This window comes from Megalopta genalis, unplaced genomic scaffold (genome assembly GCF_051020955.1).
Source record: "Megalopta genalis isolate 19385.01 unplaced genomic scaffold, iyMegGena1_principal scaffold0050, whole genome shotgun sequence".
Classification (NCBI taxonomy): Eukaryota; Metazoa; Arthropoda; class Insecta; order Hymenoptera; family Halictidae; genus Megalopta; species Megalopta genalis.
Window position 1 is genome coordinate 1,051,246 of NW_027476119.1, and position 23,411 is coordinate 1,074,656.

Sequence of the window (23,411 nt, forward strand, 5' to 3'; positions counted from 1 at the left end):
ATCTTCTGCGATTTTTATGGTCATCCTTGTCTCGATCGTGCAGCCGCTGCCGAGGGCTCTCGCTTTGCGCGCAATTGCTAGCGAAACCGACCGCCGCCGCCGTCGCGGACAGGAGCCGGACGAACGCGAAGGCCGGTTACCGGCGCGCCGTAGCAACAGTGGCTCGGGATTGGTCGCGCGGCTGCCAGCCGACCAATCCCGTGCTCCTATCGGTCGTCAAGTGGTACCCGCGCTCTCTCGACCACGAGCTCACGGATGCGACGGTAAGAAGCGTTCCGAGTCGGCTAAAATTTCAATTATGCACAATAGTCTCAATGGGAAGCGAATCTTTTGCCGACAGATCTTTACAGAACAATCCGGAGCAGTAACAGTGGAGATAATAATCGTTGAACATAATCCCAGGGTATTATTGTATCTTCGCATGCTTACAAGACGGCAACCAAAGTATATAAAGATGTACAATATTATCAAAATGTTACGCTTAGTTTTAGATGCTTATTAATTATTGTACAATAAATACGGCTGTAATTAAACTCAACGGAGGTTTTATGAAGTTAACGAAAAGAAGGAAAGACAAGAAAACACTCAAGAGTAAGGATTCAATTAGTTATTGAACCTTTGAATTCTGCTAATGTTTCTGTCGAGTATACTAGTCGTGAAACGATGTCAATCTTTTGTATTTAATCGTGGAGAAAATAAATTTAGTTTTGATACTTAAAAGTAGAATGATACAAGAAGAAATATATTCGTAATTTTAATACAATCAAGAAACAACAATCAACAAAATAATTTCAATAACAATCGAGAAGCAATAAGAAATAAGATGTTTGCATTGTAGCACTAATATCAGAGGATCACATAGAAAATATCTTACATTACCTGAAGGAAACTAACTTGTTGTACGGTAAGATCTAAAAATAGTAACGTCGTTAATTACCTAACAGTAGATGCGACGCTAAACCAGAAAGCATAGAAAAAGAATCCAGAACATAATTACTTTTTATGAAAACGAATGAAATTTTGAAGTTTTTTTTGCCAAATATTTGATTATTTATAGTAGAACAACATTGATTGTTTGTGTGTGTTGTGTTTTTAAATTGATCAAATTTAAAATTTTGTACACAATATTACCGAATGTTCAAACAATAAAAACGTACGGCTTTCGAGAGAAACAACTAGAAAAACTTGTCATTTTATCATAATTTATTAGGCACACAAGCACACGTTCTTGAAATGAAATAAAACCACTTAACAATTTAATAAGTTCTCACATTATAAGTTCTTGTGAGTGCACATAAAGAAAAGTTTTTGAATGGAATTTATAATGAAAAAAATTGGTCTACAATAATAAGAGATCTTGATAGATCAGCGTATATGTACATTCGGGAATGTATAATATGGTTTTACACCTTTCTTCCACCTCTATCTTATTACTGTGTGCACCTAAAACTCGACGTTAGAAAAACTCCATCGTTCAATTACTACGCTTGAGGTGTTGGCAGACAATTTTCTCATCCTCGTCCTTGGATATAATTTGCAAAGAATTAGAGTGCTCCCTTCACTCGACCCAAGTTTGTTACTTTTTTCTTCCCTCTTATCAGTATTTTGAAATCACGGTTTACAGATTACACAAGTACCAGTGTGAGATTAAAGAAACAGGGTCAATTGATTTATGGTCTTTGTTTGCCCGGGTGCAATGATTTCCAGAGTATTCCCAGGTGTTTTATCGCGCTGTATAATACGGAGCGTTCCTACAATTAGTTTCAAGGAGTACAAAACCATGGAATAGATGGATTATATCTTATATTTTACTAAGGGCACGCGATACCAACCTCGCTGTTCTCTTTGTGAAACGCGATGCAGGTGTTAAAAATAACTTAAGAAAGGCAACGTATAAAACTGATCAAAAGCCTCTACAAAGAGGTTGATCGTACGCAATTCTCAAGGCAGAAGATGAGTCTCATTTTTCCTGTCTCAACCTTGAACTGCATCCCTTAAAGGTTCCCAAAGAATAATCAAGATAGCGCAATACTTGAGAAGCTGCTCCTACGAATTTTGAACGATTGTTTTGTAAGCATTATCACCGACCCAAAAGACTGCGGACCTGAACTTGTCGAAGCCTGATACATAAGTGGACCATTAGGTAGCTGCCATTTTGGTCCAGCGTGTCGCTCCTTGGAAATAGGTCGTGGAGAAAGTAGGTGGCTAGATGGGACGCGGAATGGCGAATAAGGAGAAGAACAGAGTAGAAGGATCACGCGGGGTTTCGGTACGTGCCGTGCATCTGCTGCGCAACGGTGCGCTTCGTTCGCCGTCGCCTGATTAGCTCCGGCGTCATTTATCAGATTAAATGGATAATACGAGCCGGCGTCTGACGTAACCTGCGCGCGCTCCAAAGAGCAGCCGTTTCTCAAAGATTCTTTATTACCCGCGCCCGTGGACGCTGCCTTATGCAACCGAGCGCCGCGCTGAAATTGGACGCCGAACAATCGGCCGCGTTAACGAGTTCATTGTATTTCCGCCCGAAACACGGAACGGGGAACGCGACGTTGCGCAACCGGCGGGAACCGATTTCAGGAAGCGGCGTGAAAATCGACGAATTCACGAATTCACGATCGCCGGTCGTTGCATGCAGATAGCAGCGGGACGATTGTCTGGGGACGATGATATTTGGTGGCCACTATCTTCCGGAATCGGCCTATCGATTGCGCCAGCGAGAGAGAAGGAGGGAAACCCGGAGCAGCGTTGAAAATTTCAGATACAGTTGCGGACAAAAGACTAACATGAAACGAAAGCAAGAGAGAAATTGGTAAAATGCACCGTGGCTGCGAATCTCCTTCAGAACGATGAACAGTGGTACCTTTTTCCAAAAAGTGGGCCAGGATTCGTAATTTCACTATTCTTACGTTTTTGAGACTACCGAGATTGAATGTTAGATAAAAAATGCAAAATTTTAAATGAAAAATCAAACACTACCGACATAAGCATTGTTTTCGACCTAGTGTTTGTGAATATCAATGATTTTCCGATATGTGATTATATAGTTATAGAATTAGACCATGAAATTTAATATGACCACCTTAATTTCAATATCTTTAACATTATTCGCGGGGAGCAATGATGGACGCTACATGACGCTTCAAATTTGAATATCTTAAAAATGGGCAATCACGAATCTTGTTGAAGCAGATCTTTCGACGACTATTACAACTTTTTCTCTTCTCACATTTTTATGCTTAATATTAAATGAAACTGGATGTTGACATTTATATACTAAAATAACAAACAAAATAACAAAATAAAATTCGTGAAACTCTTTCTCGCTAACTGAAATTCTCGCAGCACTATATTTGAGATTAGCACTAAACTTACTGAAAGTGATCAACGTATATTGCTTTGTAACAACGAAGATACTGTATGTATTTACGTTGCTATTTTTATCATAACGTGTCTTTGGATTAAGAAATTGATTCAATCATTTTCTATGAAAGGCAGAATTCACATTTTTTGTTTCAAAAGTTGTTAAAATTATGGACACTTTCATAGAAAATAATTGAATCAATTTTTTAGCGTTAACTGAAAGATGCATCTGCAGATTTCAAAACGAAACAAACCGAATAAATAAGTAACAGTTATATAATATGCGTATAACAGAAATGAAAATTCATCGTCTGAAATTTTTGACCGCCACTGTGTTTCCTTTTCTGCAATATTGGTAATGTACAGCATAGTACAACAAAGCTTTAACATGATTGCCGGAGACCTTCTTGAAGGACCTTCTAGAATCTTCTAGTGTACACAGAAGTCACCGAGGATATGCAAGGATCATGCTGAGACACAGAGCCTCAAGAGTTATGGCAGGATCCCTGAGGAGCCTCCGCTCTTCAGAGTTCTATAGAAAATGCGAACGACTCTTTATAACTTTAATGCGCAATTAAACAGCTAGCCGAAGCTCATGAAGAATTGCTGAAGCTACTTGGCAGGCCTTAGGAGTCCCTGAGGACTCTTGAATGCTTTCTGTGTCTCCTGCGACCGCTGGTAACCATAGGGGAGTTCCGGAACGACGCCGAGCTGCCTCGACGATTGCGAATGGATCTCAATAAGCTTTTAGAGTCGCGTAAAACTGAAATCGACCAGTGTATGCAAGATTCTTGGACAGACGGGGGAAACCATTAGATTTGCGAGCGATCTGCTTGAGTTGTCCGAGCAAATTGCTCGAATTATCACAGCAACGGAAGGTGACCCACTGTCAGAAACGATCTTTCCAGATTGTGTAACTTTAGACTTCGAACTTCTTTTTCTTGCCGCTGATCTTCTCCGAATTGGGACGCAATTACAAAGTTCCCCGGGACTCGGTGACTGATCTCTCCGATTAAAGACCACGTTCCACTCCAATTTACGTGAAATCGGAAAGGCTGATTGATCCCGAGGCTAAGCGACGCCTGGGTAAACATTATACGAGTATCTTCGAGTGGACAATTTACATACTGATACGTTATCGTGGAGAGTGCACTCCACGGTATCAACACCGTGTACACATAGAGTATCGATGAATAAATATTGAAAAGAGAGGAGGATGTGCCTCATTTGTACTCATTATCGAATGCAGAAATTCTGATGTTCCGCCTCAGATAACCCGCTTACAAGGTAACCAGAATCATTATTAACTCAACGAGTTGGCAACAAGTCAACAAGATTGCAACGGATCAATTTTGTAGTAGAAGAATTTACAGGATTAAAAGGAAGAAAATTGTGGGCCAATTCGGACGTATTAGCATCGACTCTCATTTAATACCGTATTTAAATTTAAAACCATGGAAGAGAAGTGGGGAACACAATTAGGTCGGACGAAAGCTGTAAAAGTGTGGCGAAGTTGAAAATGCGGGAGCACTGCTAGAGAAAAGAGACTCCGAGGCAGTAGGGGTCGGTTAAGTGCAGCATAATGCAACATCGTAAAGAAAATTAGACGGGACTACTAGACCGGCGGTGAATTTGATCGGTCTTTATCGGAACCTTCCATAAATATTGCCGTGCACGAATTTATCCGACTCGTTAAAGATGTAAAAACCTTTCACGGTGCGGTTGCCGGCCAAGGTCGTGGCCTTAATCGCGTATTGGCCGCCCGGCCCGTATATACAGATATACTCTCCGGGAGTTAAAGTTTCTGGAACTAGCGCGGTAGTATCGACTTCGAGGAGCTCTCTAGATAAACGATACGGCAGTGCGGAGGCTGAGACACGTTTTCTAACAATAGCTGAATAAACGAGTTCGAAAACTTTGGTGTCCGATCTTAAATCGATCAATAAGCGACGAATCTGAATCTGAGCCTGCAGAAGATTTATCCCGCGAGATCAGCGGCGAATGGAACATTCATTCTTTAGCTATTGATATTTGAGGTATCTGCGCAGATCAACGTTAAACCTATCGGACACTAAAAGTGACTGGTGTGTCTTGCTTTAGAAAAATAGCAAGTCCGAATTTATTGGGTTCGGGACTAAGTACCCGCCGTTTGTTTTAATTTTAACATTCCGCATGCTATTAAATGTTCTTTTGGCACAAGGTTTTAAATCATTCGAAAGAGGATGTTTTGTTCTACCGGAATCTATGTTTTGCTGTTTCGTTCAAGTTAATTTATGTTAATTTTCAGATCATTAAAATGGAATGTCAAGTTGAGAAAAATGAGCATTTTCGACACCTCCTTCTTTTTGCTTTTAATCGATTAATTTTTTAAAAGTTTATTTTTCAATAAAAATTAACAAGTAATTAATCGATAATGTATTCTCCCTTGTTGTTTACAACTTCTTCCCAACGTTCGACAAGATTTTCAATATCTCATTGGTAGAAATCACACTTTCAACTTCACGGTTTCGACTTGAAAAATGCATCCAACCGAGCTCGTTGATTTTTGTTGTTGTCACTTAAAGCATGCGGAACCCATGCTCCACACTTCTGAACCTTTCCCATTGAGTGAAGATGCTTCTCTATAGCAGTGTGGGAGCATTCCATTTTCTCTGCCAGTTCTCTTGTCGTTCGACGCGAATTTTCGTGCAGAAGTTGGTTTAATCGCTCTTCATCGAGCTCAACTGGACGGCCAGAATGAGGTACGTCTTTGAGGTCAAAATTTCCATTTTTGAACTTGGCATACCAATCGCGAGCGCTTCTTTCAGCTATGACACCTTCTCCATACGCAGCACAAATATCGCGAGCAGCTTTTGCGGTCTTAGAACCTTGATTAAAAGCAAAAAGAAGGAGATGTCGAAAATGCTTTCTCTCAACTTGAGATTCTATTTTAATGATCTGAAAATGAATATAAATTAACTCGAACAAAAAAACAAATCATAGATTCCGGTAGAACAAAATATCCTCTTTCGAATGATTTAAAACATTGTGTCAAAAACATTTAATGACATGCGGAATGTTGAAATTTAAAAAAACTTGAATTAAGAATTCAATTAACTGGAATGGATTTTGAATATGAAAGTGACTTTATAATCAAAGCAATTATAAAAGAGAAAATTTGAGGCCGATCATTTTGATCGGTACGTAGGTTTAGTGTTAATTAGGAGTACAGGTGTGTATCTAACAATAATTTGATATTGATAACAAAAGAGCAATGTTTAAACTGTACTACCAACCTGGTTAAGCAATCATTCCGAAAGGAAAGTATTGGAATTGTCATACAGAAAGATATTAAAATAATGTGTGATTAGAATAATGTATCCGGTTCGTGACTCCGATGGCGTCGAAAGGAAGTTGGCCCACAAGCGATGATTTAATCCTAACTGTCCTTCGGAACAGTAGATCATCGACGACCTTCGCACCGACCTGTACCAGTAGACCTGTCCGAAGGTCTTTCTGTCGCTGTTCCACCTATACAAAGAATGATACCTGATCGCGTTAGTCTTATCTTTCTTACCGCACGACCTGCTCGCTGAAATATACTTCGGATCTCGTCCAAGTTCAACCTTAATTCTTGCTAACTTGAACGTTACGGAAGAGAATGATGTCCCCGGTAGAAATAAAAATAAAAAATCACCAAAGGCATGGTTCAGATGATAAAATATCAATAAGAATATATTCCCGCGTCATTAATCATTCGATCAGCCTATTTGTTAGGGAATATCTATAGAATTTCATGCTTATAATATATCATCTGCTGATAATTGTGGTTCTTAGAAGATTATAAATTTTTATTTCGTGGAATCTGTGCGATGCAATCTTATTATTTACTCAGGATTGAAAATTAATTTTTAAGCTAATCTATTAGATTTTTTCTAATCTTGTTGGGGATCAAGAAAACGTAAGAATGTTGAAAATGTAATTAATTTCATGTAATTTAACTTTTCAATTTAAAGATGAATATATTTCAATTTTGTAAAATTTCTAAAGTTGTGGCGTGCCAGTCAAACTGTTAAAACACGATAACTTTTTAACTGTTTGTAGCTCGTGACAACGTTAACCGGTTTCGGTAATATTTTCATACAGCATGCATATAAGTCACCGAGATCAAAGAAACACCTTGTTTAAATTTTTGTTGTGCGCTCAAGTAAAAAAGTTGAAAAATTGATGAATTCTTTATCATTCGAATTGTCGAATTTCAGCAAAGTTATTCAGTATGGAAAGGTGACCTCATGTATATTTGTCCATTACCGTGTATCATTTTATATTCTTCATCAAAGTGTTAATTACTAGTTCACGAATAAATATGTTCGAGTTGTTGAGAGTTAAAACGATTAACACTAAACATACTAAGCATTAAAAGTGCCTGGCGTATGTTCCTCTGTTCGTCCTCTGGCGTATGTTCTCGTCACTTTCACCATAATGTAAGTTCGAATTCAGAAATGTATTCGAGTATTTCCAGTGAAAGCGTTCTTACAAGAAAAACAATTTTAAAAGAAAAAATTGTGAAACCTGTCATTTTGATCGCCGCGATTATTTTAGTGTTAAGATTGCCAGGGCAGTAGGCGGAGTATTAGAATTTCGAAAAGCATTATATTCAATGAAATCCCGATGGCATCCACGGTCTAAATTGATTTTCTTCGAGAGCCAGCGTGCGCCGCGGGGATCGGAGGAGGTCGCGTTAAGCCTCGTTTCCACCGTTTGAACCATGGTTAATCAAATACCCGTTGATCAACCCGCGCCTGAACGACAAGTCAATCAGCGTTTTATTTGCGAACCCTTTCCCGAGCGGTCCGGTTTCCCAGGTTGTTTCGGCTTTTTATGAAACGTTAAAAATGCACCGGTGCGAGCAGCGACGGATGTCACGGTTCGTTTGCGCCGCGTCGAACCGGCGGCCGGCTCTGAAAAGCCGTGCGCCAATCGCGGCTTTCCGAAACGGGAGAAAGGTAATTAGGCAACATGGTCGGGCGAGGGTGGAAATGATATTGTTAAATTAATAGTCTATTAATTCGGCCTCTTGTTTCTGACGGACGTTCCGTTGGTAGCCCGATTGAACGTATCCAGCCAGTTCTGACATACGATAACGACGACTTCGTTTCCGATTTCCTGTCTACAATTAATCGCCGAACCATAACCGTTGTCAGTAAACATTGTGAAATGTACCCGCGAAACGTAATCATGCATCGAGACTTAAAGCGCGACGTATCGCGTTCTATCATCGACTTGCAAATACATACGTACATACAATGTTCTAGACTTGCCCGCGGCGTCGCGATACGTCCGAACCCTAAACTGATAGTTAGAGCAGCTAGCATTTGACGAAGGGGTAACGAAGGCACTAATGGAAGTCAAACTCGAGGGCGAGACACTTTCGATGGCTCCGGGCCAGCTGCGGGAGACTCTGCTCCAAATTTCGGAGAAGAGGGTCGGGTCCCGAGGTGTGAACGAGGTCTTCGTGATCGCCGACATAAAAATGTCACCGTTCCCCGTCGCATCTCTCCCGAGTGGAGAGCTGTGACTTATAAGATAATTGAGTAATCGGGTTACTCAATAGCTAGCTTATTAAATGTACACACAACCCGAGTACTTATTAAATGAACACAATTGCAGAAACATAGAAGCACGTTTCAAAAGATCAAATTAAATAACAAATAAGAAGAATTCAATTTATTAAACAGATAATATAATATATAAATATATATTGTATATATGTATATACATATACATTCTTAGAACTGTTACCACGAACTCGAGGGACTTTTTAATTATAAATAGAAAAAATGAATAATTAGTGTTAAAACAGTCATAGCAATTGTAGCCAGTAGTAAGACCTTATTTATACGACACTCGGCTGTCTCATGGGATACCCGAGCGTCTCATGGGTACTCGGGTACTCTGAGTAAAGGTGTACTACTCCTTACTAGTAAATGGTACTACTCCGGAGTGTAAGTACGTACCTGCGAGTACATGTTCGGCCCGTAACTGGTGTTCTCGACGGACGGAGGAATCGTGTGCATCGACGAGAAAAGCGAGAAACAAGGGAGAAATAAGAAGCTGCAGGAAAGATCTCTATTACGCCGCAATTGCAGGAGCGTAATGGAAGACGCACGGAGGGCGCGCAGAGGGAAGAAGCGCAAGGGAGCTCGCGTTGGAACGAAACTACTGGGGAAACGGATGGTGAAACGCGGGGCGGAAAAGAGAGGGAGCAAACAGCGGCGGAGAGAGGAGAGCGGAAGAGAGAAGGAAAGACCGCACCGGCTTCCTCCTGAGATGACATCTCCCGCGACCTTGGAACCGAGACTGACCTTGACCGTGTCAACCCCCACCATGACCGTCCTAGCGCGTCCCGGGCGCTCCCCCCTCCCCGAACTCCCAGCGACCTCACCACGGTATCCAGAGTCGTGTCGTATTACGCGAATGCGATGTTGCTCGCTGCCGGCTGCTGCTGCTGGTGCTGCTGCGGCTGCGGGCAGCGTTGCTGCATCGACCGGTCGCAGCAGACTGCCAGCCCCCCTCGTCCTTCGCCCCTCGAACCGCCGAACCAGTCACGGTATCTCGTTTGCCTCCCCGCCGTCGCCACACCCTTCGAGCAATCACGGCAGGAGCGAGCTGCTGGCGAATCGCGTCCCACTGCCCTTTTATTCCACATACCCATATAAACGCGCGTCTATCCCCCGCGGTTCGGTGAAAGTCGTGAGGAAATCGCATAAATAATGGCCACCGAGCATCTACGGAGACCACCGAGACTACGCGACAATGAATCACGAGGCGGTGCCGATCGGCCGAGCCTCTCTCATTGATGCAACACTATGACCGCTGTTTCCCGCGGATGTCCTCTTACGCGCCGGTTCAGAATTAATATCTGCAAGACGATAGCCAGGTGTCTGGTAGTCGCGGGACTTTTACCCTGCACCGTGTACCCAGGCTATTTACGGAACGCCTGGTGCACGTGGCGCGAACCGTACCAAAATGGATGCGTGCACTGGTGTTGCAGACGAGATGAATAGATCAAGAGACTGCTGTATCAGGGCTTTAGACAGGAAAAGAGAAATTGCTAATATTATGGACACCAGTTTTTCAAAACGAATCCTGTGGATAGAACTTTTGGCTATACAAAATGAGAGAGTAGTGACTAAAGGAAGATACGTTTGATGAGAATATGTGGGAGCACGTCATATCCTCGACCTAATAAACAAGATTACAAACGAATCCGAGCAGAAGTCTTGAATTGATAAATCAAAAGTTTGATCAGTTTTGTTGAGAAAAATATTGGAACAGACTATCGGATTAATAAACGTGACTTCTGGAACAATTGCTACCTCGAACACCCATTTACCCAGATTTGCAAGACTGGCCAACAATTGTCCTTTATCATGTAAAACATATTAGTAATCTTAAATACGTCTGAACTAGATGTGCTTTATCTCAACTAAATTATCTTTATACATCACAACAGTTGAAGACGCGTTGAACCAAACTGAGCTAGAACAGGAATACTATTACCCAAGAAGTATGGAAAGTTCGACAGAAGCATAACCATATTAAAGGATTGCATGATTACATTTTTGAAATCTCATCCTGTTCTCTAAACGATATCGATATGCATCAGATACAGTGTGTAACGAAAATATTCGAACACTAATATAATATGTATTCTAATTTAACGAAAAATTTTTTTAGATGCATTAACAAATTAGGATAAGAAATTATATTTACACGTGTCTTATACATGGCTGTTCGTCCCCATAAAGTGAATTTGGTCATACAAGTAGCAACAAAAAAACATACTATAAATAAATCATAAAATCGTGTAAAATAGAGATGTAAAACGACATCGATCATAAATAAAGAATAATTTTAAAAATGTTAAAAGTCTTGAAACATATAGTTGAACAATAGAGGTATAAAAATAATAATAAAAATTTTAAAAAATGTATCTTTATATCTTTTCAACTCAATTCTACAAGGCGTTCGAATATTTGTACTGCGTGAAAATTCGACGTCCTTTTACTTTATATTATATTGTCATTTTGTATTATATATTAACATTTTATACTAAATGGAAAGTTTTTTGTACTTTGACATTTATATACTGTGCTTTAATATACCGTGAAATATATTTTCCCATCGATGTATACATATTTATTTAAATATATGGCGTAGAAGTAGAAGTTATACTAGTGTTCGAATATACTTTCGTTACCCACCGTACGTGGAAGAAAATTGTGCGCAATGGGCGCTCGAACAAAGAGGCTCGCTGTGTAACCAGCCTAATCCATCCTTCAAACCGCTCCTTCCAGCCTCCCTCCGTACTCTTTCCCACCCCTTGCCACATCCTCTTCCCCTAACTCTTCCCGCTAACCGAGATCCTGTTTTCTCTGTCCCTCGCGTAGCTCCACTAACACCCATCCGCATGGAACGCTGCTGTTCCAGCGAAACCCTTTTCTCGGCGGTAATGTAGGTGAAAATATAGGGTGACGCGATACGCACCGCTCTTTCTCTTTCGAATTACACCGCTCCTGTTCGAGATGATCGATGGTAGACACAAACTCTCCTGTTAACTCACCCGCTATCGAATTTTTATTCGCCATTATTCTTCGTCTTTAGTCTTCTTGGTTCCATGCACCGGTACATGCTAACCCCGTGTAAATTAATAGATAATAAACCGCGAGAAAAGCAGAAAACAATACAAAAGAACGAATGGATTGAAAATGAACAAGGGGACTGTAATTTGCATCTTAAGGAAGTGTATGTAACAGAAAAGATTTCGAGTGAGCCAAATTACTTTACCGATTGCGAAGTTCTAATTAAGCCAGCGTAATTGTAGAAGCGATTTTGTGGTGGTTTTCATATCGCGAGCGGAAGTTCCGTTTTAAACAAGCTTTTCATAGGCGAGCCGCAAAGCTTTGCCATATGGCTGCAGTGACGCCATTATTCTGGTATGCGTATCAATGTTTAAACGACCTTGATGATATGTAATCGTATCAATGTTTAAACTTCCATCTGCGATGATAAAACAAATGAAAATTAGAAAACGGTATTGATAAGAAAAAAGTGTTTTATTTTAGATTTGGAACAATCGTTTATCACTTTGCGATGTTTTTCAGAAACACGGCAATCGTTTGCAGGGTTTGGAGGCCGAGGTATCTTTAAAATCCAATTTTCTACATTTCATGTTAGAACCGGGATCATAGTAATTCAAATATTCAAATATGTTGATAAAAATACCGTCACCGTTTTTCGCGAAATGCAAAACAGTTGAGGCGATAAGAGAATGCGATAACTAGAACAATGCACACTATTGAGTGACACATGTGACGGTTTCGGCGAAATTCCCGTGTCACCAATTCGCAATTTTTGCGCGTCGCGTTGAGTCGAATCCGTCGATATACACAGTGGCCGGAAAAAAGTGGGGTAACAAATCTGCAGTCACACAGTTCAAGGTGACGAGAAGAATGGTGCTTGCACTGCCACAAAGCACTGCCTTTCAAATTAATGTCAAACACACTCGACCCTAGAGGCTTTTTCTGTGGAAGAAAAATGACTGTGACAGATTTCTGTCGAATCTTTCTGACACATCGAAGTACTATGTTGAATTAACAATGGCCGTCACTCGATAGACATTCGGATATTTCGCAAACAATTGAAGAATATTTTATAGGTACCTTTTTGTAGCTACACAGACGTATATGTTTTGAAGAACGAAGTATTGCCTAGTTTCGGAATGTGAAGAAGTGGCAAGTAATATCAGATATAAAAGTTACTTACAAAAACGGCAACATGTGTTTTAAATAATAAAGATGATCCAAATGTTTACTTTTATTTGAATTTCGAATTTCCCGCCATTGCGAGAGTGCAATTGGTCAAAAAATGACGAACATTGTTTCGGACTACAAATTAATAATACAACGTTCTCATCAATGGAAAACTGTCGAGTACTCAACACAATAGACAATGTTAATAGCGAGCATAGTATTATAACATGTTTACGTGCAGAACTCGGTATTTACATCAACCTGTCACACCATGTGCTTCCCGGTATCTACTGTGAGGGAATGCTCGTGAAATGTCCCAATTAGAATGCTTAGGAATTTCGCAGCGAAGCAAAATATTCTGATGCAACACAGTCCACAAATACATCAAGGTATGAAGAGTGTTTTAGACTCACCCCTGTCGAATTTCTTGCCCTCTGGATCGATGTCTTTCACATTGAAAATATCCTCGAACAGCACGCCCGCCATTTTAGACAACGCTGACGGTGCCTCTCCCTCGTGGCCAACATTTCATTCGCAGTTAAGAACGTAATTTCGGATCGTCTACGATTCTGAAATGTAGGTTAGTTATATTGGTAAATTAAATTGTAATTTATATAAACATATGAAATATGCATATAAATAGCATTAAAATGAAATTTCATTTCATGGGAATTAGTTTGACATAGCAACACAAATATATTATTATGTAGAATAAATAGTCTTATATTTTTATATTCTGTACATTTGTTAAATGATATTTGTTAAATAATGAACAGATATACATACATACATACTTGTAGAAATTCGAAATATGTTATAAATTGGTGTTTTAGCTATGTGCGTTTGACATTGATTATTATATATTAAATATATTAGGTTAGATATATGATATATAGTATTCATAATATAATTGCATCTGTGAATGATCGGACAATTTTTTTTTATGTTAATAACAAAACATCAATACAATTAGAAACCAACGATGTTTATTAGATTGACAACTCGTGTAACCTTGAAATTCCACCTTCTAACGAGTTGGATAGAGGGAGTCACTGTACAGGTTCATGGTTTTTACGCAGCACAATTATTCTTTTACGCAGCTTGAGGGGTTCTGTACCGTGACACATATATAGCAATAAGTACCGACATTATGACGCATATATTGGTATATAACGCGTTACGTAATATTAGGGATTTCGTAATGTTGCGCAATCACCGGGAAATCTGCATAAAGTTGGAGTTAAGAATGACCAAGAGGACATATACGGAAACGATACGACGATGATCAAAATAATTGTTCATTCTATTCTGACAACTCAAGAGTTATTAGAGGAAATAACAGGTCTCTCTTGTGTCATGTCAATCGATGGTATGTAATATACTTTGACCGCAGTAGTACGTGCATTAAATATGTATAGAAAAAAATCGAAAAATTTTGCATTTGTAATTCTACATTCATTTTAAAATGTAACAAATTAATTATTGAATTTCTTCGAATCTATTTAATTATGCATTATAAAGTGTTAATTGATATACCTATTATAATGATGATCAATTTTTTAAACCGACCAATGGCGCTATCTACAGGAAATGATTAAACTACGAACGCATTGTTACCTGCACAGATGAGGTATAAAAGTCTCGTATCAGATGGCACTGTGGTCGATTTGTACCACGAAAATTCGTTGTGTTCAAGCTATTCATAATTTCATATTTACTGCTTTTAACATCGCGACTTCGTGGATACTCCGTAAAAGCAGAAACAATTGTGAACCTCAAAACTATTTTTCGAGAATTAACATGAGAGACGAAGAAGATGTTCTTCTTGATGAAGACAAGGATCAGGTAGGTTTAAAAAAATGTATTTCTAGTTAAAGCTTTAATCATCATCTTTGTAAGATTAAGAGGTTATGCATACATACTACTTCTGGAGCTTTTAAACTAATTTTTGTTTTGTAATTCTTTAGAATGATATCAGAGCTCTACTGTCACAGATGAGCTTTGAGAATTTACAGAAGCTTAAAGAAAAATTAGGGACAAAAGTTTACAATGAAGTCTTGTTTGGCCCAAAAAGGGTTGACCCAAAAAGGGTTCGTAACATTGAATTCGAACGAAGAAACAAAGACATGCCACAAGAAATGTCTTCAAAAAAACCTGTTCCACGATTAAGGGTTATTGCACGTGTAAAGAAAAATATACCTAGGGATCCTAGATTCGACAGCCTGTGTGGTACATACGACTCAAAGTTTTTTAAAACATGTTATGGATTCATCAACGATGTGAAACAGAACGATATAAAGGAATTAAAAAAGGAATTAGAGCAGACCGATGATCCAGAAATAATAAAAAAGATTAAGTATCTGATTCAAAGATTAGAAAATCAGTTACGCGAAGGGACCAGACAGAATAAAAGAGAGCAGAAAGTATATCAAGAAAAGAAAAAAGTTGTGGAATCTATTAAGAAGGGAGAAAAACCTACCTTCAAGAAGAAATGTAAGTATTTAGAATAATATGAATTCGTTCGTTAAAAATTGTACTTCTAATGTTAGCGATCTAATCGTTTCTTTCTAGCTGAAGTGAAAATGTTGGATTTGATTTCTCAATACGAGGAATTGAAAAAGTCAGGTAAGCTAAAGAAACATATTCAACGATTACGGAAGAAGAATCTGCGCAGAGATGGAGAAAAACTGGCATCATCGGATATGGAATGAAAACGACAACGGGTGTACATGAAATTAAAATTTATATGAATCGAACATGGCTGGAGTAATTACAGGTGTACACAAGCGTAATAAATACTACCGACATTCAAAACTAAGTATTTTCTTTTCACGCCTTCATTGTCTTCTAGTCCCGAGGCTCGCGCATGTGCAGAAATACCAATCAGAAAAGGTGTAGGATAAAGAGTGCTTTATTAATTATGTATTTTTTATTTAACATCAAAAGTAATGACACTTGGGTTGGACAATGTCTCTCATTTTTCTTCCTTAATGTATTTTACGTGTGAAAACAGAACTTACAGAATAATCAATATGAAAGTAATCATCAATCAGAAGAGATAGTTGGTAGAGCGGTGTACACGTCACTTCTTTTAATTGTTTTTTCTCATTTTATTTCTGAGCGTGTTACGTGTGTCTCTATGTTCGCACGTGTTCTCGGCGCGTGTCTGTGTGTGTGTGTATACGTGTACATGTGTTGAGTGTGGTGATGCGGCGCTAAAACGAAGAACAGAAAAGTGTACAGGGGACCCGTGTACACGATTGGCGGTCCTCGCGAGGGGGGGCCGCCTTCCGGTGGGTCACCAATCACGCGCGATCTGTTTGTCCGTCTTCAATTATTTAAAATATGTACAATATTAATAAAACATCATTCATTTTTTTTGTTTATATTTTAATCATTCAATGATTCTGTCGTGGTGTGGCGGGCTGTGCAGGGGCGACATTACACAGTGTGTATCGTTACACTGTTCGTAACTTTTGTTTAAATTGAATTTGATCACGTTAACTTCCTCTATTTTGTCGTTCGTTACATAACGGATTTGAACTGTTCGCGCCAATTGTGTCCGATCGCGGCAACGAAAGACGAAGGTATCTTTGTGTTTTAACATTCGATCGTTCGCCCACTCCATTCACGCGTCACTTTTTCTCCCGCTCGTTCGCCAATTCACCCGAAAAAACCATTTGACGATAATTATTTATTGACGATCAAGGATTTTCGTTTTCGGAATGCGAAGAGATTTGCGACTCGCGTATCAAGGATCCACGTGACGGTAACGGAATAAGAAATGCTTCGGAAATGAAGTAGAGTGGGACTTACGGCCGCAAATCTGTCCGCGTGACCGGAAGCGCCGGAAAACAGGAAACGGAGAACAGAAAAAAGGGAAACAAGGTATATAATACACGATCTATTGCGAGAAGGGGACCTAGAACGTCTAAGCGTGACTTGGCTCGATGGGTGCGCGTGATTGTTGGTTGAAAATGCGAGTTAATATGTCGTGTCGAAGGTCGTAAGTGAAGTTGCTGCCCGAAAAAGAAATGGATCGATTCACGTACGAAAAGCAAAAGCGGATTTTCTCGTCAGTGTCCCGCTCACAGTCCGCCGCAAATTTATGGTCTTAGACCGGAATTTCCTTTCACCGCCACTTCCCATGATTCTCTACTCTCGCTCTTTCTTTCTCTCTTTCTTTCTTTCTTTCTTTCTTTCATCTCTCTCTCTCTCTCTCTCTCTCTCTCTCTCTCTCTCTCTCGTCGTCGTCGTACCTCATATCTTCTCTTTTTTTTGTTCGCTTATACGTACTTTGTTTTTTTTCTTCAACAACACGATCTAGACTAAACTATATATAATAATTACATCTAATAATATCTTATTGTAACATGTATTATATTATAATTATTATTATTATTATATTATTAATGTTTAAATTATTAGCCTAAAGTAAAGAGGCGCACGACGGCAAAGCATTTTTTTGGGCTCCTACGCCCCCCGGGCACGGAACACCCTGTCGACAAACCACGGATCCTCGAGATCCTTGGATCCAGCTCCATGACACCGTATATCGCGGGCCAGTATCACTTCACAGAAACGAATGGGCCAAACCATCGCATCTTCCCACTCATCCCCCAAACCCCCATCGATTCTCCCTAAACATCGTAATCCAATTCGATTCCCATCTTTCGACCATTTTAGTTCCATCCGCGTCCTGTCTCGAAACACGGGGATCTACCAAAGGCAAACTATCTTGGCGAACATTTTTACATGTTTTTTCTTCGTTCGATTTCGTTGTGACAGGAATGATGATCGGTCTCCACCACGCGGGAGCCATCGTACACTGTTCCGTAACGTGAAACGAGGAAACACCACGGAAACGGAATAACTTGGCGGTCTGACATAGAACGGCTCCTCTCTTCTGAACATATCTAGTACTGTTCGATCACCGTTATCAAGGATTATGCGGGTTTCTCTTTGCCCGAGAAGAGAAACCGGGGACGTTTCGCGCGATGAGAATCGATTTACATGTATGTTTCTTTCCTCTTTAGTGTGGTCTTAAGTCCGGGTCCGAGTTCGACGAGCAACGCGACGGTACACTGCTGCCCTCTATCTGAAAACGTTTAACGGTTGGATTCGAAATGGCGATCCGCGAGTCTCGACCAAACAATTCGACAATTTTTGCCGTGCCGACCGAATCGCTCCTCTACGCTACGGGTTCGCGTTTCGATCTGTCTAGCCCATCGCGCGCACAACAAAAAAACTTCATCGGAAGGGCTGGACCGAGGAAACGAAGAACCCTTTTTTGATCCTCGGTCGTGATCGAGGGGTTTCGGCGGGAACGGCGAAGGCGGAACATGTTACACGTGCACGGCACCTCGAGAACACCTCGATTATTGAACACTTAGGGTAGTTTTGGGGCCAGGGTCTCGCCGAGCAAGCGTCACCCTCTACCTAAATCCTCGACGTCCGTTCGGCTCGGTTCGGTTCGCGCGGGTTATGCACGAATAGTGAACCTTGGAAACGCGGCAAATCTGTCGGTTTCACGTTCGTTGAAGATCCGTTCGTTATTGAGTCGTTTAAACGGCGAGGATTCGTCAGCGAGTATTGTAAGATGTACAAGCTGAGAGATTCTCCGCTCGAAACGAAGCCCTACGTTACCGACGTAGCTAGCGCACGCACAAGAAGCCGTGAAAGCGAGCAACAAGAACAACGTATAGACCAAAGAAAGACGAGCAATAATTGTCGACGAAGGAGCGTGTCACGCGTTGGAGAAGCTCGAAACAAGAGCCGAACACGTTTCGATGGCACGTCTCGGATCGTCCCGGCCCGAAAAGTCGCTTGGCAGGCATTGTAAGTCACCTTCGTTCTCCTGTTTACTTTTATCTCATTTTGTTTCCGTTTAGTTGTTTCATTGTTTGTATATCTGTCGCTTCTAAACAAAAAAACAAAAAGAATTCCGAAGGGGCGTTGTATTGACACTGACACACATGCATACATACACACGACAGACCGCGGGTTGGTGGTACAGGGCGTTCTGCGTTCGGGGGTCAATGAATTTATAGCGAGCTGTCCCGCTGGCGTTTCTTTAAACCTATGACAAAACTAAGAGAATGAATTTATACCTTTTTTTCCTTTACTTTTGTTATTTTTTTTTTGTAGTTTCGCCTAAGTAAGAATGTTTTTTTCTCTTCACTCGCTTTTCCACTCTTTCTGTGTGTGTTTGTGTTTTTTTTTTCATTTCATGATATTGTTTCTGTCTGCTCTATTCCATCTCCTCCTTCTCTGTCTCTTTTTGTCTGTGCTTTCCCTACGTCTTTATCATTCTCTACTAGCAATTGTTGTATATCCTGTTACCTCGACTATCGTGGCGTCCTTACCGCCGGAAACCACGCTGGTTTCCAGGCCAGGCGCGGTTACTCTTAAACTCTCTCGTATCTCTATTTAGTTCGTTATTAGTATTTTCTCTTCTTTTAATCAATAACATTTTCGTAATTCATTTGTCTGGTTTGAGTCTGTAGCGCGCGCACGCGAGTTCGGTTCATCAATTACCGAACAAGGTCGCGCGCGTCCATCTCATCGTTTGCATAATTAAATAACATATTTCGTCTCCTCGTTTTATTAGTTTCCCTTTACGTCTTCTCGTCAGTTGGTACCGATACGGTTGACAATTACTTTGTTACACTGTCCATTTGTCGCATTTACTCATTTTTTCTGTGTTCGCCCCTGCACGTTCAAACTCTATTATATCCTTCACGACTCTTCTTCGCGTTGTCTCGGGTTGCACACCCCGTTCGGAACTGACTCGATCATTGCACACCCTTCCTTGCTCTCCCTTTACGACCATTCCTGGCCCTTTCCCTCTTCGCATAAGCGATCTTCCGGTGCTGAGACTCGACTACATAGATTACACGCGCAATGTTATCTCTGGTCTCGATGGCTACTCGGATTTCGACATTACTGCAGCTTGAATGAATCAACGAATACTGCGAACGCGCTTTACCTTACACTTTCCTCTCGCGTTTCATCTTGTTTGACTGTTTTCTTGATTATTTTTTTTTTTTTTTGGTTTTCAGATGTTTAACTCCTCCAGTCTCCTTCGTCGTGGATAATCTCTAGGGCGTGCCAATCTAGCGTACTGACTTCTTCCGTTTCATTAAGAGTTAATTAAGTTCCTATTCAAGATTCCTCGTGTAACGAGACGTATCTCCATTTTTACCGTCTGGATCTCTTAATCGTGGACAACCTCTAGCGTATCTTTGCTCATTAAATGCTTAACAGGGATGCCTAAGAATATATTTCTTGATATCACAAGACGTCTACTTAATGCGCCACGGATCCTAATTAAACCCACTGAACTCCATCTCGTCCTACACCCGTCGACGTTCATACGGACGTGCGCGTTATCCGTCGATCTGTCGCCCTGCCATTCCCAAAGTGTCTTCATCGTCCTCTTAAACGGCTGTCCTCCACCTTGAATGTCCCCTCGGTGACCCCGTTCTACGTCCTTCCTTGTTTACCGATCGTTTAGGCCCTACACTCTTCGCACCTGCATTGTCCAGCTGTTCCGTCGAAAATCCGATGGCAGCACCGACACCTACAACCCTCGATAGTATCAGGTGTGTACCCGGAAGTTATTGGAAACCTTCCGACGACGTTGCTCGTAGAACCCCTATATCTTCGTCGATCCCTTCGATGTTTCACGGACGACGTCCGTTTTGTGAATGATACACCGGTACACGCGCGTGCAAGCAACTCGCAGAGCCAGAACGACGAACGTCTTTCTCTCTTTTATATATTTTCTTTTCTATCTTTCTTTCTCGCAATCTCTTTTCCATTCTTTTACTCCCCCCCACCCCCCTTTGTTACCAAGTTCCTTTTCATCGACATTCATTTTTTTTTTCGTTCGTTTGTTTTCTTCTCTTCTTTTTTTGTACTTCACACTGTCGATGGGAGCGTCCCTGCCTCCCAACAGCGTACTCGCTCCTCGAGACTGGCTGCAAGACACACCATTTCATTTTCGTTTATCGTCTGTATTCGTTTCTCTTTATTTTTGTTCATTGTTCTCTCAGATAATCCTAGTTTTCCACTCGTTCGACGATTCGGCTCGGCTCTAGCGAACTTCTCTCGTCCCTCGAATATTTAATATACATGTATAATATATCTCGTGATTTCGCGACAGTACGGATAGACCCGGATAGCACGCCCCATGTAAAATGTTATGTGTTTAAACGTGAGTGATTTACTTGTTCTTTTGTTATTTTTTTTTTTGGTTGTTTAATTATTTTTTATTATTTATGTATTATTATTTTCCTCGGTGTATATTGCGTGGGTATGCGTCTCATTCTCTCTCACATCATTCTCTCTGCTTCTCTCGCTCTTACTCTTGCGCGCGCGCTCTGCGTGTATGATTAATTCTCCTTTTTGCGTCTAGTAGTAAGTTTCTTGCTCGAGCCAGCCTCCTGGATTCCGGCGGAGGTAAAATCGTCTCGTCTCGTCGTAGATGAAGATGGCGCACATGAAAGGAATGGCCGGCAGCCACCAGACGAATCTGAAACGAAAACGAATTCCTCGTTACCATTTACGATGACAAAAAGATACGATGATCAACTTTCGATATCATCTTTCGATGTTTTCATACGTCTGTTCTCGCGGTGTAGGTAAGTTCGATAGACTGGGAGTTTCATGCATTTCTAAACAATAAGAAAGAGTTGGTGAAACATGAAAAATGATGGAAAGACGAAAGAATTTGTTACAGAGCTGACGGGGCAGGAGACTTGTCCAGGCTGTTGCAAAGGGCGACAGCAAAGAAAATCAATGCTTACTTGAGAGGGAACATGCGGAGACCCTTTTCCATGCCGGGCGTGTAGCTTAGGAACGCGGCGAGGGCGGTCTCGAACACCAGACCAAAGTTCAGGGCCCAGTTTTTCATTCCTTGATGGAAGATGGAGTTACGTCGCGTCTTACAGACGATCAAGTCGGCCCACTGTACAATCACGATAGAGACGAAGAAGGCCGTGTGGCAGGTGAACTCCAGTGTCTTACGGTCCTTGTATGTCTGAGCAGAGATCGAAACAACATTATTATCCTATTGTTCTTTCACTAACAAAGCAGAACAAACGGTAACAATTTTACTCGCTGATAACAAGCTTTATTTTTTAAGGATAACAAGCTTTTCTCTGCAAACTCTTCCACCTTGCTGGTATCACGAATCGTCGGTCAATTAACCTTTCAGGTACGGCTGAATTCTGCGCGAGGCTATTTCTCTGGGCGGCAGAGTCTGATGTGTACTTTACAGAGTCTGATACTGTATATACGGGGTGTGCCCCAAAAATGTCTCGCAATCCGAAAGTGGCGGGTTCCTCAGGCCATTTGAAGCAACTTTTTCTTTTACAAAAATGTTCTCCGAGGCACCGTTAACGAGTTATTAACGAAAAACAGTGACCAATGAGAGGCGAGCTCAGCTGGCGCGAGGCGATCGAGCCAATGAGCGGAACTGGGCTTCGTGCGCTGGTTGGCTGGGTCGCCTCGCGTCAGCCGTACTCGATTCTTATTGGTCACTGTTTTTCATGAATAACTCGTTAACGGTGCCTCGGAGAAACTTTTTGTAAAGGAAGAAGTTGCTTCAAATGATCCGAGGAACCCGCCATTTCCGGATTGCGAGACATTTTTGGGACACCCTGTAGACTGTTGTAAATCGATGCGAAGACAAAAGAAGTGTGAAACAATGCATATGAAGACGATTATTTGGTTATATTATACACTATAGTGGCGCGTCGTCCAGAGAGATGACATCCGCGAAAGCCACTATAGTGGCGTGTCGTTCTAAAAGATGATATCCGCGGAAGCCACTATAGTGGCGCGTCGTGCCTAAAAGGTTAAAGGTGGAAGAAACGTGTCAACTTACCCATTCTTGGCCGTAGCTGTCGCGAAGATCGTTGATAGCCTTGGAATCCCACATTTTTCGGATACCGAAAAGATGCAGAGGCAGGAATCCGTTCTCAGCCATGATCACAAAGTAGACGAAGAATCCGGCGGCAGCTTGGATCATACCGATCTGCCCGTACGCCATCGAAATAAGCCTAGACATAGAGCGGTCGCATTAGAACAAGTCCGGCAACGTCCGAGGGGAATGCGATTCATGTCCAGCTGCCAAAAAACTTTCCCAGAAGTATACGCGGAGACGTTAAACACTGGTTCGCGGCCATCACCAGGGAAACGAATCGTTTCGCCGGAATAACAGCGATTACACGAACAAGTTCGTTGGTAGTC

At 41.1% G+C, this 23,411-nt stretch overlaps 3 protein-coding genes across 10 annotated transcripts in view; 1 reads left to right on the plus strand and 2 right to left on the minus strand.

Annotated features, from left to right (window-relative positions):
- The window catches only part of Rpb8 (DNA-directed RNA polymerases I, II, and III subunit Rpb8), an 89,675-nt gene extending 75,960 nt beyond the window's left edge, over positions 1–13,715 (minus strand). Inside the window, exon 1 of the mRNA XM_033481360.2 lies at positions 13,568–13,715. Within this exon, the coding sequence (XP_033337251.1) occupies positions 13,568–13,640 (73 nt within the window). The 5' untranslated portion in view covers positions 13,641–13,715. The remainder of the gene's footprint in view (positions 1–13,567) is intronic.
- A 1,105-nt stretch (positions 13,716–14,820) lies between these two features.
- LOC117226727 (ribosomal RNA processing protein 36 homolog) lies at positions 14,821–15,968 on the plus strand. The gene is made up of 3 exons (XM_033481358.2): positions 14,821–14,999; positions 15,122–15,647; positions 15,726–15,968. Exons 1-3 carry the CDS (start codon positions 14,955–14,957, stop codon positions 15,863–15,865), a joined length of 711 nt encoding a protein of 236 aa, XP_033337249.2. The 5' UTR covers positions 14,821–14,954; the 3' UTR covers positions 15,866–15,968.
- Positions 15,969–16,064: 96 nt separating this feature from the next.
- Atpalpha (sodium/potassium-transporting ATPase subunit alpha) overlaps positions 16,065–23,411 on the minus strand; it is a 200,006-nt gene continuing 192,659 nt past the window's right edge. For all 8 annotated transcript variants that reach the window (XM_033481351.2, XM_076527893.1, XM_033481350.2 and 5 more), the window contains 3 exons: positions 23,047–23,221; positions 21,965–22,197; positions 16,065–21,690 (listed from right to left, as the gene is read on the minus strand). In XM_033481351.2, the coding sequence (XP_033337242.1) occupies positions 21,570–21,690; positions 21,965–22,197; positions 23,047–23,221 (529 nt within the window). In that variant the 3' untranslated portion in view covers positions 16,065–21,569. The remainder of the gene's footprint in view (positions 21,691–21,964; positions 22,198–23,046; positions 23,222–23,411) is intronic.

Excerpts from the sequence above, each read along its gene's own strand:
- LOC117226727 (XM_033481358.2), top strand. The coding sequence starts at position 14,955 with ATGAGAGACGAAGAAGATGTTCTTCTTGATGAAGACAAGGATCAG. Across the intron at positions 15,000-15,121 it reads TTGATGAAGACAAGGATCAG|AATGATATCAGAGCTCTACT; the intron begins GTAGGTTTAAAA and ends GTAATTCTTTAG. Across the intron at positions 15,648-15,725 it reads ACCTACCTTCAAGAAGAAAT|CTGAAGTGAAAATGTTGGAT; the intron begins GTAAGTATTTAG and ends GTTTCTTTCTAG.